This window comes from Cyprinodon tularosa, unplaced genomic scaffold (assembly GCF_016077235.1).
Source record: "Cyprinodon tularosa strain WSP-4 unplaced genomic scaffold, ASM1607723v1 ctg17, whole genome shotgun sequence".
NCBI lineage: Eukaryota > Metazoa > Chordata > Actinopteri > Cyprinodontiformes > Cyprinodontidae > Cyprinodon > Cyprinodon tularosa.
In genome coordinates this window covers 888,444-903,898 of record NW_024038531.1, presented here as the reverse complement: position 1 = coordinate 903,898, position 15,455 = coordinate 888,444, and the positions used below count along the sequence as shown (strand labels likewise).

General features: G+C 38.2%; 2 protein-coding genes across 2 annotated transcripts; one reads left to right on the top strand and one right to left on the bottom strand.

Moving 5' to 3' along the window:
* The first annotated feature begins 2,222 nt into the window (after positions 1-2,222).
* On the top strand, positions 2,223-11,652 carry gla (galactosidase, alpha). The gene is made up of 7 exons (XM_038281272.1): positions 2,223-2,475; positions 7,834-8,008; positions 9,768-9,942; positions 10,379-10,470; positions 10,556-10,717; positions 10,889-11,086; positions 11,201-11,652. The coding sequence occupies exons 1-7, from the start codon at positions 2,315-2,317 to the stop codon at positions 11,498-11,500; spliced, it is 1,263 nt and encodes a 420-aa protein (XP_038137200.1). The 5' UTR covers positions 2,223-2,314; the 3' UTR covers positions 11,501-11,652.
* A 360-nt stretch (positions 11,653-12,012) lies between these two features.
* On the bottom strand, positions 12,013-15,091 carry rpl36a (ribosomal protein L36A). Its single transcript, XM_038281283.1, has 5 exons — positions 15,003-15,091; positions 14,370-14,475; positions 13,020-13,087; positions 12,802-12,924; positions 12,013-12,093 (listed from the first exon to the last, which is right to left on the bottom strand). Exons 1-5 carry the CDS (start codon positions 15,003-15,005, stop codon positions 12,073-12,075), a joined length of 321 nt encoding a protein of 106 aa, XP_038137211.1. The 5' UTR covers positions 15,006-15,091; the 3' UTR covers positions 12,013-12,072.
* Between the last annotated feature and the right edge of the window lie 364 nt (positions 15,092-15,455).

Genomic DNA, 15,455 nt, shown 5'->3' with positions numbered 1-15,455 from the left:
CTCACAAAGTCATAGTTTTTAATATGGTCAAATATACCATGCACAAGCATTTTATTTCAGATCCTCAAAAGGCTCCTTGACAATGTTTTGATAAATGGCACATTTTTACCTGCAGACGTCTAATTATGAAGTCCACAGTTTAAGTCGTAGCTCTGGTGACCTTAACAAGCTGTTCCACCAGGCTGATAGAGATCAAATATTCCCTCAACAATAAGCTTTTGTTTGAAACAACAAAAGGGATTACAAAGCTCCTCCAAAGAGGCAAATCAACAAAGACAGATGCAACAGATATTTGTTCCCAATCATCTGTGCCTAAAATGTGCAGATCCAGAAATAAAATGGGAAGGTGTTTAAACGGAAAAACCTAAAAATGCATCTAAGCCTTGGGACAATGAGCTCAAATCAGCATGCCTGAATAAATGATATTTTTAAAAAATCATAATTTTGTTAGACTGTGTCTAAAATAAAATAAAAGAAGCTTGGTGGCATAAAATATCTCAATAATCTCTTAAATGGTTTATTGTTGTTAAACAAAGATAGAACCAAAAATTATTTTATTCTTGGTTCTGTTGAGAGGCAAATGCTGCACAAATTGAAGCAGATATTTGAAGGGCAAATATATGGATTTTGGGTTTGTGCATAAGTATAAGTTTACATTTTTAGACAGTGATAATTGCTGTAATAAGATCAAGATACCACAAATATCCTTCATTTAGTCTTAACTTTATAGCTGCTGAATGAGGCTGGTTTAGAGGAAACAATGAAGAAAAAACACAGTCAGCTATACATGGTGCTCTTTGGTGTTTTTGAGTCATGCATAGCGGCTCCTTGAGTATTAAGCAGTTTGATGCAATTTTTTAGGTACAACTAAGAATTTAAAAACACCCAACCAACTCCTTTTCTTAAAGGATTATATGTGGCTCCTACAAGAAGTTAGCTGTATTAAAACGGTTCTGGCAATCAGAAATATTAGTTTGATTGTCGTTTAATGAAGCATTTTTATATTAGTCTTTATGTCTCCTTGAAATGGAGCTTCGGCCGAAATTCAACTGAAGAAACTTGTTTCTCTCCTACATCCACCTGCGACACAGCCAATCAGCTTTGAACCTCACCTCCACAAAAGCCAATCGGCATGCAAAGCTCATCTTGAAAGGCCTCTGATCTGCACTTGTCTGCTCCTGTGTGACTTCATTCAGATGACACCGTTTCAACCCACCCCCAGCCCCTCCTCGACCTTCGTAGCTAAAGCTTTATCAGATTGTCATTCCCCCCTGACTCTTACTGCGTTCCCTGTCTCATCTCAACCGGTCCGGTTGAAGACTTCCATGTTGAGCCTGGTTCTGCCAGAGGTTTCTTCCCAACGGGGAGTTTTATTCTCTCCACTGTCACTTCATGCTTGCTCATCATGGACAGGTTCTCTCAACCTGTGTTATCTAAAGTTGACTTCTAACTTCCAGGTCCCTGAGTGAAGCTCTAGTATCAGCTCACGCAATCCACTGGATCTCCCCATAAAGCTCAGCATACCGTCTCGCTAAGCAGCAGTCTACAGACTGACCAACTTCATCTATCTCCACTCCATCACCAGTTTCATGCCTGGGGGGGAAAACAGTCCTATTCTTTGCTTCTGTTCATGCATGTCTATCAAAATTAAGCGCTATGTTTCCTGCCGAGGTCTGGGCGTAAAGACAAACTAATTGTATCAATAATTTCTCCTAATTGTCTTTTCTCTTCGTGTGAGTTTTTCAGATTGAACCACAGTCGGCCTCGGCAGATGACCGCTCACATTGAGCCTGGTTCTGCTTCCAGTTGAAAGGTAGTTTTTCCTCTCCACTGTTGCTACAAGCATGCTTAGTGTGAGGGGTTGCATTCCAGTCAATGAGTTGATGCAATCAACTGGTTTTCCTTAGATAGAAAACGTTCAATCAATTTGACTGTATGATTTGGTTAAATGCAAAGTGCTTTGAGATGACATGTGTTGGGAATTGGCGCTTTATAAATAAACTTAATTGAAATGAATTATGTAGGTTCTTTAAATTTAATTACGTTTTTTCCTTATCTCTGGTTTCTGTAGTTTCAGTCAGCTGACCTCTCATATATACTAGACTACCTCACTACAACAATTCAGCTTCCTCATTTGCTAAGGTAGATTTTAGCGAAACACTATTGGGCAGCTGCAGGCGCATGTTCATCCTATTGGTCCATCTTCCTGTCAATCACGTTGAGGAGGTGGGAACCTGCGCTCTAAACAAGGAAATAGACGTGGGAAATAACAATAGCAGCTCCTAGTAAACTAAAAGCGTAGTTGTGTTTAAAAATGAGTAAAGTTGCGTTGATTCTCGTTGTTTTTAATGTAATGAGTCCTGCTGTTGAAGCGCTGGACAACGGGCTGGCTCTGAAACCCACAATGGGCTGGCTGCACTGGGAGAGGTTCATGTGTAATACCGACTGTGAGGCAGACCCTGACAACTGCATCAGGTATGAAACACCAAACGTTCTCTCTAATTAATAAGTACATCAATGTGCTATTAAATGCCACAAAACAATAAAAAGAAGACTTTTCTTCAACAATGTATCAGTTACTATGAAACAATGAACTGTTTCATGTTATTTTCAGTTCCCTAGAAACTGTGTCTAAGCTCAAAGCTTGGATGTTTGCTCTGGGCAAATGTGTAGCATTGGCTAAGTCCTATTTTCTATATGTTTAGCATTATAGTGCTAATATATGGAGGACCAATCCTGCCATAATTAATAATAAATACAGAAATAAATAAATGCTCCAAAAATAAATAAGCATATATTGCCCCCCAGAAATACAATAAACAAATGAATGTAGGTAGAAATTAAATTATACAGTGAGACATAAATGTATATATCGCTTTTAATTAGGTTCTTTGTTTATTTGTCTTTGTCATAATTACCTTATTTATTTATTGTCCGTTATATTCTTCAACTTTATTTATTTATTACTTTACTATTTATTTATGTGCACGTATAATATTTTTGTCTGGTTTATTCTTACTTTGTATTTTTTTTTACCCTATTTATTTCATATAAAGCATATAAAGCATATATGCTAAAACATATAAAGTTACAGCTGGATCAAGTCTGAGCTCCTGAATGGGATCGACCGTGGGCTGGGCGTCACATAGCTCAACTTCACCTCCATCGAGCTATGTTGTATGTTGTACAAGTTTGGCAGCACTGCTGGGTCAAGATTTGTCTCAACACTGCATGAAAAGTCAGATTTTCGTCCCCGTAAACTCCCGCAGATCTCCCTGATTTTCGTCAGTTTCCGACAATTTGCAGCCCGCGCTTGTCCGTGTTTGTCGTGCCACAAATTGTCGGAAACGGTCTCTGACGTATGTGGAGAGCAATCAGCTGTACTGATGGCCCTAATTAGCATATGAATGCAGCAAACCCGGGCGGCTGGCCAGGTCTGGCTTGAATAACCTTCTCAGTATTGGCTGAAACCACTATTCTCAAACAAGTGAAATCGCTCATGATTGGCAGCAAAACCACACGTGGCCACGCCAGGCTTTAATTTTCTTACTGAGTATTGGACGGAACCACTTCTTTTTAAACAAGTAAAGTCGCTCGTGATTGGTTGGCATATATATATATTTACATATAAATTTACATATATATATATATATATTTATGAATATATATTTATTCATTCATATATTTATTCATTCATATGCTGTGTATTTATGTTATCCTACACTACTACACAATTATTAGGCTACCATCAAGGACATGAATGAATTTATACAGGAAATGAACATTTGCCAGGAAGCTGTTTATACAAAGAAAGAGCTTTATTAAAACACACACAACTATATACAACGCGTATCCAAACACATGCGTATCTAAAAATTACAAGTCCGTGAACGGTCCGTTTGCTTCCTCGGGGTTGGAGGTAACTGGCAGCATTCCCTCCGAGGCAGGTCCGATGTGCAGACGCCTACTGTGCGTGGCCCTGTACTTCGGCATCGCTTCTAACCGGGACCGCAGCTTAACACAGAGTTCAGTGAGATCCAGCCTACGAAATGGCGGCGACCGTACAATCCATCCAGAGACACCGCCAACGACGGCATCTTCTTCGTCGGACATGAGGCCGACGGTGGCGGACTTCCAGAGTTCCACTTCCTCATCTGCTAGCACACTCTGCCTCGCTTTCAGCAGCTGAAAAAAAAACAATGAATCAGCGCACTGCGTATGGACACAACACATCTATTAATGCACCTGAAAAATAGTCACCAAATAAAGTCTTACCCTCTTTCTTCTAGCCCGACTCCGAGCAGATTGCTTGGCAGCCTCCGCACGCAACGTGTTGGCTGGCTGCGTATATCTGAAGCTCCTGCGTACCGTCTCAAAATACGTCTTACAGGCAGCTGGAAAACAATTAAATGAGAGTGGTATGAATAAAAAAATCAAACGCAAGTCACAGTAACAAGGAAGGAGAAAACATTAAAACAAGTCACTTACACACAATGTCGTCTTTATCAACATCGTGCAAATCTGGACTTGCTGATATGGCTCCGAGCAAATAGGAGGTCTGTGAAAACAAAATGTACAGCTATGATCGGTATCTATCCGTATCCATTTCCTTTTACCGCAGAATGAAGGCATATTCTTTAAATCTTACCCTTGCTCCGGTTCATAGCGCCTGCAATTAGTCTCCGAGTTGTGAAGACGGCGTACTGCTTCCTGTGAATCACAAAAAATACACTTTAATAAAGCTTGTTCTTGCAAGGCTACTATTAGCCGTAGCTTTAGGCTAGGCTGTTATTAGCCGTAGCTTTAGGCTAGGCTGCTATTAGCCGTAGCTTTAGGCTAGGCTGCTATTAACCGTAGCTTAGGCTAGGCTGCTTTTAGCTTAGCAGGCAGTAATCGAACATATATTTACCGCTAGCATCTCTTCTTTGAGTTCGTCTTGTTCGATGCAGAGTCGCCATCGCATCCAAGAGGAGTTTTACCCCGAAATCCCACATACTCCGCTCCAGACCGCCTGCACAAAGCAAAGCATACATCCTCCGATGTGGCTCCACACCGCTCCGCTCTGAGTTTCTTGGAGATCGTAGAGAGCATGCGCGAGATGAACCAGGGTTTCCGCGGATCAATAAAAATAATAAAAAATTCATTCATTTTTTTTTTTTCAAATCAAGGCCTTAATTGGCACTAAAATTATTTAAATATGTTTATCGAAGTATTTATAATTCTTTAATAAAAAATGCTTATAAAAACAATTTCGTCAGATATATTATATCGCTCCAGGCGGAGAAAAAGCTAGAGGATATATATATACGTATATATGTGTGTGTGTGTTTACATACATACAGGAGTCATGGAACTCTGCTTACAGCTCCTTCATATTTCATGTACACTAATAACTTGTGTTCATGGTTCTTGTTGATGGCATTAAAATCATTTCTAATAGCATTAAAATAGCATTAAATTAGAGTCACTCATTCCTGTATGAACCCTGTGAGCGCTTAATTTAATATGACATATTAAAAAAATCCCACCATCATCCAGCATATCTTCAGTTTCTGCCCAAATATATATATATATATATATATTTTTGTAGATTTTTGTAACGGGGATAAGGATAATTCAAAACTGCTTTTTTTGAATGAACTTGTTCTCTACTCCCAAACTCAGCATCTCTTTCATTCCTGTAATATAAAGTTTCTTTTGAATGGATTTGATTAAAGTTTAAGTCCCTCGGTATAAAATAAATATTTTGATGGAGATGAGAAATCTGCTTCCTCGTTGGTGAATAACCAATAGTTTGGATCCAATCATTTAAATAAACGGTGTTAGTTTCTTTTTTTTATATATATAAGAATTGTGCTATAATTTCTAGTCACCGATCTGTTGCTGCTATATTTTAATTTGACCAACCGGAATTTGTCGATGTTCTTTTTCCTGTTTGGTGCGATTGCAATTGCGGATCTTGACCTGGCCGGACCTTATGACCACAGTGTACCAATCTTCTGATGGCTACTTCCAACAGGATAATGCGCCATTTTATAAAGTGAATCATCTCAGACTCATTTCTTGAAACTTTTCCACTGAAGTAATTGTGAATTGAGCATATTGACAGACAACATTTTATTTTTTATCTTAAATGCAATTTTTTTTTTTATAATTACTGCTCTAAATGTATTGCTCTGTCAGCTAAAGATCTGTTTTGGTCTCTATACTTTAATTAAATAAATCAATTCAAGCTAAAATGTAAGAGGCTATACTGAGCCTGATCTCTTTGTATCTCTTTGTGAGATTTTCTTACCTTTTAGAAAAATGTCACTTGGAGTAAAACCCCCCCTGCAACCCTGATTTGCATTTGTATAGCTCACAGCATTTTAATTTGCATGTTAAAGCCTCCCCTAGAATTCCATGGGGGGGAGGCATGGGGGGAACACTGCCTAAGAAAGTCCACGTCAATTTCTGACAATTTACGGGAGTTTTCGGCGAAGCCTGCAAATTGCCGTAAAAAGCCGCTAACCTGAAGTTCCACGACAATCTACAGTGCCGCATATTGACGAAAATCCCACTTTTCATGCAGTGCAATGTTTGCTATTAACAGTATTATTCTTGCAAATAGTAGAAGCTTATTGGCTATGGCATTCCATAAGTTAGCCATCGCCATATGGGGAGAGGGAGTGTTTCTAAAACCCAAAAAAAGCAGAAAATAAAGCCAAATTTTAACAGAAAACAAGTGGGTTAAAAATAAAAATGTATAAAAGCAAAAAGAAAAGCTGAAGTTACAATCTATTTTCTAACATTAATTTAAGCTTGGATCAAAGACATTAATTTGCACCTTTGTTTTTTTTAATGGTGGTTCTCCTGCTAAAAACAACAAAAACAAAAAACTTCTGCCCCAGTTTCAAGTCTTTTGCAGCCTCTCCAAGGCATTGCATCATCCATGTGTTTTCTGACGTGAAGAAAAGCATCTCCAGAGCAGGATGTTATCACCATTAGAACTGTAACCACAGATAAAGCCAGTCAGACTTTTCCTGATCAATACAGATCTTTTTTGAGGTTTTAGAAACTGTCCTATTCAGGGATGGTATTTTTCACAAAGACTGTAACATGCAATAGAAAAAAGGATGTGCTGCCGGTTGTTACTCAGTGAGAAGAAGTAAGAATAAAGGCACCTGTACTCCTTTTATTTCTTGTAGATGTTTCATATCCCATCTGAAGCGCCTCTTCGGTTCTGAATAAGGTTGGAAGGAATAGCAATATATGCTGTAATTGGAACAATCAGTCTAATTAAACTTGCTGTGAAACGTACTAAAGAAGACTCAGGCTGTACCCTTCTTCAGCCCATTGTGGCTTTTGAACATGTAATTTTTACCTGATTTTTAAAAACCTATCAACATTATTTGTACAAAAGATTTAAAAATGTTATCTTATTAATATTTATGTAAATAAAAATAAAAAACTTGAAAGTCTGTTTTATTCTGACAAAATGTGAAATGGTTCAAGAAGTATTAATATTTTGTTGACATCTTTCTTTTTTATAGCCAGGGAAAATGTTTGCTTTTGCTGAAAGTAGACTGTGAGGTTTTGCCCTCTTTTCATTACTAATGCATCCCTCATACTCCAACCAGGGCTCTTCTTTTATTCAGGCAACAAAGGCATAAAAGTCAGTGTCCTGGCTGAATCTCTATATCTTCATTTCCTGACTACTTTGGAATGTATTTTTTACAATGCAGTGTTTAGGCACACATGTCTTTTTTTAGCCATGTTTTAAGCTTAGATTTGCCTCTTGGTGCCTGCATGTTAGCTGACTGCCCTACTTGTTTCCTCCTGTTGCCTTGGCAGCGAACGTCTGTACATGCAGATGGCAGACATGATGGTGAAGGAGGGTTGGAAAGAGGCTGGTTATGAGTACGTTTGCATCGATGACTGTTGGCCGTCCCACCAGCGGGATGACCAAGGCCGCCTGCAGGCAGACCCCAAAAGATTCCCCGGAGGGATCAAGAAATTGGCCGATTATGTGAGTAGCAGCAATAAAAAGAAATGTGTTGCTTTATAGTATAAAAAAGGACATTTTCTAGGTATGGAAGGCAGAATGACCACCATGCAACATATATTTGTGTTTTTAAGCATTGTTTATGTGTTATATAAATTGAAAATCTGGAGAAATTGGTAATATGTTAGTATTAAACCAACCTGAGTAGATACCTTGCCACGTTTTTGAGACAACAATATTTTTATCATCCCATATTTGATATTTTTGCCCATTTTTTAGAGTAAAATAATTGAAGCTCAGTCAGACTGGATAGAGACCATCAGGAAATGTTGCTTTTTTTAAATGCCCTGTCTAATCTTAGATTTAGCCTATATATGACATTTTATTCAGCTGTTCTGATATAAATTATAGAGAATAATAAACTTCTCACTGGATTAAAACTTTTTTTATCATCTTTGAATAAAATGACTAACACCTTTCATTTTTTTCATCATTGCCCTAGTAGCACAGTCACTTTCAATGTCTGCTTGAGCTTATGACACTAAAATAACAGAAAAAAAAGTGTGCCTTAAAATATTTTTTCTTTTCAGAAATTTTACACAAAAAACTTACAAAAGATTTTGTTTTAGACACCAATCATAAACATTTTCAAAGTAAATTAAATAGAAAAAAAAAAACGATTGCAAAATATAACAGATTATATTGCTAAATAGAGTTAAGTTCTGCACTCCACCAGTAGGTGGTGTCATGTTTACACAAAGCTTTATGAACTGTGGGGATCGTTAAAGCAATTTGCCCAAACGGTTCAATGCCTTATGAGGCTTCATCTCACATCACTACTTATAAGCATTTAACTCTAACATGTCTGTCTATAATTTGCTTTCTAATCTACAGGGACCACTCTTTTAATTGCTTTCTCTGGTCCATGTTGAGTGCGGTACACACCATGTCACCAAACAGCACAATATAACACACCCATAACTCCTTATGTAGGCCCACTGACTGATATATATATATATATATATATATATATATATATATCTTCAATTATATATATATATATAATCAAAGTCAGACATTTCTTTTCAACTGTGCTAGAAGATAGATAGATAGATAGATAGATAGATAGATAGATAGATAGATAGATAGATAGATAGATAGATAGATAGATAGCACAGTTGAAAAGCAATGTCTGAGTTTGATTTGTTCATTTTCTTAGTATTTATTACTTTAGTCAGACTCAAGTTATTTTTGTGACCATTGTGGGTTGTTTTTTTCATTTATCGAGAGGTACCAACATGTGTCCACTTGTGTAAAATCTATTGAGGTCTGTGGTTGCAAGGTGGAAAAATTCAGGAGGGTATTATTACTTGTGAAAGACACAGGATATTTATCCGTAGGACACTATTGAATGCTAAGTTATCAGTATAGTACTGCATTGTGTCCAAGTCTGCCTGTCTTCTTCAGGCTTACATAAATCAGGAAGCAAAAGCGATTGCAATGTCAGATTAGATATTCAATTGGGTGAACCCTCAGTTATATACATGATGGGAGGAAAAGGTTCAGTGTTCAGATTTGATCAGGGTGGAAATGAAGCATCATATCTATTCTGTGCAGAGTTATGACAGACTGACTCCTGACCCTGGCTTTTAGTGTGAATGCACAGCAGAGCCTTTTTCTGGAGGTCTTAAGCTTTGTATAACATCGCCATCTGCTGGAAGGATTTTAAAGGTCTTACAGAGAAAGCATATAAAGGGCTTTTTTTTTTTGTTTTTCCCTTTAGGTTCATTCTAAAGGCCTGAAGTTGGGCATTTATTCAGATGTTGGAGATAAAACCTGTGCTGGATATCCAGGCAGTCTGGGTTACTACGAGACTGATGCTCAGACATTTGCAGACTGGGGTGTGGACCTGCTTAAGTTCGATGGCTGCAACATGAAGTGGACCTCACTCGGAGAAGGTAGGAATTCATTTTAAGATTGACTTCATTGCTTATGTAAACAATTAACTGCAGATAAAGCGGGTTGCTGTTTTTGTACAATAGTTTTGCAATATTTTATTACTAGAACTTGAAGTGATAAGCTTATGTTACTAAACAGGTTTCATCATCTCAAACAGCACTTTTAGTCTATTATACTGCATTGACTATTAGCTATTAACTATTAGATGTGAATTTTCCCTTTATGGAAGAGGGCAATAAATTGGAAATGATCAAATTAAATCAGTCTTCTTCCAGTTTATAGTTATGCTTTTGGTTCAGGAAATTAAAATCCACACAAAATGCAGCAGAGTATATTCTGTGAAAATGTTCTCTGGGTTTGACCACCTTTGTAGATGCTGGAAACCTGTTAATTGATTCAGCGTCTGTGCTCTAATTGCTGATTTTACTGGTTCAGGTTACATCAACATGTCCAAAGCTCTGAACAAAACTGGAAGAAGTATCCTGTACTCCTGTGAGTGGCCTTTGTACGAGTGGCCTTTTCAAAAGGTGAGGAATGTATTAATCTTATATTTCCTTATGGAGGTGCTTTAAGAATAATCAAAAGATGATTTTTTTCCCCCCGTGCATGCAGCCAAACTACACCGCTATCCGTGAGACTTGCAACCATTGGCGCAATTTCAATGATGTGTTTGACTCGTGGAGCTCGGTCAAGTCCATCATGGAGTGGACTGCTTCCCATCAGGACATAATTGTCCCATCAGCTGGGCCTGGAGGCTGGAATGACCCAGATATGGTACCGTCCTCTACAGATGTTTGAATTTAAATCCAGAGTATTTTTAAATAAGCTTATTTAAAAGATATAATTACCAGAGATAAACTGCATCTTAAATGACCTTTTTAACTTAGTTTAATATACCAGAGACTATAGATTTTGATGTGCATATTTAACTCATTATTTCTCTAGCTCGTAATTGGGAACTTTGGTCTGAGTCACAGCCAGCAGGAGTCTCAAATGGCCCTATGGGCCATCATGGCCGCTCCCCTGTTCATGTCTAATGATCTACGGGACATTTGTCCTCGCTCCAAGAAGCTGCTGCAGAACAGGTGGATCATAGACATAAACCAGGACCCGCTAGGCAAGCAGGGGTACCGAACTGCCAAGGTGGGTGTAAATAATGGGATGCATGAAAACGGCAATGCTTTATTTTGACTACATGTGATTAATTTATTAAATATGTGATGTTCTGAAATCTAATAAATGTGGGTTGTTTTGCAGGGGAACAGTTTTGAAGTTTGGGAGAGACCCCTTTCTAAGAACCGCCTGGCCATTGCAGTGCTGAACCAGCAGGAGATTGGAGGGCCGAGGGGGTTTGCCATCAGAGACGTCCCTGGCTGGAAGTACTGCGACCCTCAGTGCAATGTGACCCTGATCCTGCCCCAGTACAAGGAGATGGGGGTCCAGCCTAAAGGCAGTGAGCTTGTCTTGCCTGTAAACCCTTCAGGAACTGCTCTGCTGACAGTCAGTCTCATCAGCAGAGACTTCAACAAGCTTCACTGGAAGAAGACATCTGTTTAACAAAACCTCATCTGGCTGCAATTCTCATTTTCACCCAATTTTTGCATCTAGTTCTGGATTTTTGGAACATTCCAGGCATTTGAACTCTGATCAACCATATGCCTCACCTTACGTTACTGAAATTAAAACGTTTAAACCAACAGTTTGACATTAATAAACAACAATTTCATGGGTCTTTTCAGACCTGCATTTCAGATTAACAGTTCACACTACATTTTTTTATTGGTATGGGAACAGGATTACTCCGTATCAGATTTAAACTTTTATAGAAACAGCAAAAGCTTTGAAATTGCCCTTTATAAAAGCATGGTTCTGTTTTATAAGTAGAAATCTACTGAAATGAAGGCTAAAATGTTATACTGAAATAAATCCAGGGACTTTTTTTTTTTTTTTTTTTTTTAAATAAAAGGGTCTTTGATACTTAGTTGTGATTTTTTTTTAAATGAGATATCTGAATACAGAAATCTAAACAAATGTTATGAATGCATATAAAAGGAGACTGAAAGGAAAACCACGTTTCAATACATTTATTGAAAATAGTGACAACTTCATCCAAAAGTCTGGACCACAGCTTAGAACTGGATGACCTGGCCCTGTAAGAAAGAGAATATGGGTGAAAATTCTGAAGATCAATAGTTTTATATCTGTGGGCTAAATAGAGAAAATAAAAGATTTTCTTTTACCCATTTCAAGCTATAACTTTGCAGCTAAAACCTCTAAACCGAATAGTCTAGACAACTGAGCCAGTAAGAAGTCAGACTTTGTAAATCATTAAACCCAACATCAAGTTGTTCACAAAACTTCTCAATTTCCTGTATAAACCAATTTACAAACTTCTTAACATTTGAAACTAACGGTCAATCTAAACCATTCATTACTATCAAAATATTTACTGTAACAGACGTCAAATAAAGTTAGGACATTTTAAAAATTAGCCAATAGATACAAAATTGAGATGAATATCAAGGTCCTTGTAATATTTTGTCTCACCAACAGCAGTATGTCAGGTCTTATGTTAAACTTCATAATTGCAACAAATCAGGTAAACGCATCACCTTTTTGCCCCTTCTGTTACCCAGACACCCGATAAGCACATAACATTGCTTTCAGACTAAGATATTTCCTCAACAAATTTAATCTTTAGTATTTGTCCAATACATTCTCATTTTACCGCCAGTCTTTCAGTTACTAAACCATGTTTCTCAAGAAACAGAGGAAGAGTTATTGACGAAGATATAAGCTGCTGCATTCAGTCAAATTCACATCCCGACTCTAAAGTGTTGATGCTGCTTCCTTCCTACCTTTCTCTTCTTGTCACCACCCAACTCGAAGTGCTTGCATCTCTTGATGGCCAGCATTCTCTTGGATCTGCAGTTGGGTTCCACACACTCAAGCCTCAATACAATTTTCTTTGTTGTCTTGGCCTGTAACAGACATTTCCCTTTTGCTTAATATAAAAAAACAAAACCTGTTTTTCCTTGAATAAAACTTGGAATCTACACAGAAAAGTAGCCGTTACCTTTTTACGGAAAATTGGCTTTGTTTGACCACCATATCCGCTCTGCTTTCTGTCGTATCTCCTCTTACCTGCAGAGACATTTTAGTTCAGTAACAAAACAACCGTTTCAAATTTTGCCACATTTTGTCTGTCTACAAAGTTCTGTGATGTGTGGCAAATTTGCAAACCCCCCAATTTAAAAGCAATTACAGTTTCAAGTCTTCTGGGGCATCTCTCTCCCAACATCTTCGCAGCTCAAGCTCAGGTTGGAGAGAATGTTAAGATTTACCTTCAAAGTATTTTTAAACTGGTGAACATGCCTTCATGCCTCCTGTTGCGCATGACAGTGTTCTCGATTTTCATTCCAGTGTCTGCTTTTATTCAGTGGCATCTCCGTTTCAACGCACTCCAGTAAAATAATCAGGTCACAGATAGAACAAGACTGCATATTGATGAGCTAAGCCATTTAACTCAGGTGTGTGGAAGCCGAGACATGCTAACTGTTGCAGGACACCTGGGCCATTTCTCAATTTGTGTACCTGTGCATTCTCGTGTGCTCGTGAATCATCGACATCAGCCCTAGTACTGTTCCAATTCACAAGAACAGCAAACTGATAACAGACAAAGTCCCTGGATGCTTTTCTCAACCCTCCCCATTTACTGAGTATGCATCAGAGCAGACTTGCCCGTTCTCGAGATTGACAGCTGTCCCAGTATGCACTGTGGCAGCAGCAGCTTTCAATGGAGCGCTACATTGAAAGTTAGAAGTTAAAACTAATCTAAATGCAGCTCTAGACGAGCCAGGCACATGGTGACGTTGCGAGTACGCTTCTGTTCCAATTGACCCATATTTATGCTGCCGTTCTCACCAAGTCCAGACCTCCCTGTGTTCTTCTCAAAAACATGCTTGGCAAGAACATGAGTCCGTACTCGCGTTCTAGTGACTTGAGGAACAGGCCTGATTTTGAGTGCTGGGTTGGGATGACCTCTGCCCAATGGGGGAGGTAAACCACCATCACACCAGCTTTTATGTCAGTAATTTCCAGCAACTCTCAGCTGAGCTGGGTACCTGTACTGCTCTCCCCGTTTGTTCTCAGTATATTGAGATTAGAGCAATCTGGCAAGAAAGTAACATTTCAAAGCAATTTTATTTTTTGCCTGTACTGTATTTGCAGGCACCATAGTGAAAAATAGAATTCCACTGTACGTTTTTAAAACTGACTATTAAGACTACAACCTTTTGTTATTATGTACTAATTGCTGATGAATAATATACAACTCAAGCACATTACGGTTATGTAGGAATAGGTTGGTGAGATTTTCAACATGTTGCATCGTGTGCACCCAATTGTGAGAGGAAAAATTAGTCACCCTGTGCATAGAGGGAATCCTTTCCCTTCTTGTACTGGGTCACTTTGTGGGGCTGGTGCTTCTTGCACTTTTTGCAGTAAGTCCTGCGGGTCTTCGGGACGTTCACCTGAACAACAAGAACAATGAGACACTCCAACTTAGAGAAACTAACACTAAACAATTTAGAAAAAAAAATGTAAAGCAAGAATTAAGAGATAACAGGTAAACTTGGCATTTCTGTTGCGAATACAGCTCTGGACATGTTATTCAAACGCCTGTGCTAATCATGCTAGCAGTTAGCACAGGTTAGCATGTAGCTTCAGCAGTATGAACATGTGCGGCTCTGTTGTATAATAACAGAGTACATTCCAAACTTAATATTCAAGATATTCCTAAGTTAATACTAAATAATTTGATTTGCCAGACAGAGAGTAGCAACCTAGCAGCTTCTCGCCGCTAGCATAGCATAAGTATTAGCATTAGTATTTATATCAGTCTGACAACGAACAACAGCATCACAGCAGCTAATATAGTAAACGTAAGGTATATCGAACATCCGTAATAACATTTGAGCTGAAATAAATACGAAAGGATGCTTTAAAGAGTAGGATTGCTGTTGATTTTACTAAATGCCTCGGCATAGTTGATTCTTACCATGGCTGCGGCCCCGATGAGGAGGAAAAAGAGGAAGGATGAAGCCGGAAGCGGTTGTTTAAGTGGATCTCAGCGATGGGCAGTCTCCCCTAGTGGTGGAGATGTGTAAGATCAACAAAAATAGATACTTGAAAAATGTATCTGTTGTAATTTAACATCAGATTCCAGTTTGATGGGTGGTTAATTTTTACCCCTCCCTGATAAAAGTTTGATTTGACTTAAATTTGCTTTTGTAAAGTTTGGGTTTGTAGTTTTCAAGAGTTCAGAGTCAGGCTTGACTCAAAGTACCGGTAATCATAATTTTTTCATCTTGTTGTGTTTTTTTCTTTTAGCTAATTTTTCATTTTTAAGTTTTAGATTTCTCTGAAACTATAAACCAGACCTGATATTACATCTGCAAATATTCACATAGTTGAAATATCATTTATTAAAGCAATTGTACAAAAACTTGAA

Coding starts and splice junctions, on each gene's coding strand:
- gla (XM_038281272.1), top strand. CDS start 2,315: ATGAGTAAAGTTGCGTTGATTCTCGTTGTTTTTAATGTAATGAGTCCT. Junction 2,476..7,833: donor GACCCTGACAACTGCATCAG/GTATGAAACACC, acceptor TTGCCTTGGCAG/CGAACGTCTGTACATGCAGA. Junction 10,718..10,888: donor GCTGGAATGACCCAGATATG/GTACCGTCCTCT, acceptor TTATTTCTCTAG/CTCGTAATTGGGAACTTTGG.
- rpl36a (XM_038281283.1), bottom strand. Junction 12,925..13,019: donor AGCCAATTTTCCGTAAAAAG/GTAACGGCTACT, acceptor TGTCTGTTACAG/GCCAAGACAACAAAGAAAAT. Junction 12,094..12,801: donor GTGGTGACAAGAAGAGAAAG/GTAGGAAGGAAG, acceptor TCTTTCTTACAG/GGCCAGGTCATCCAGTTCTA.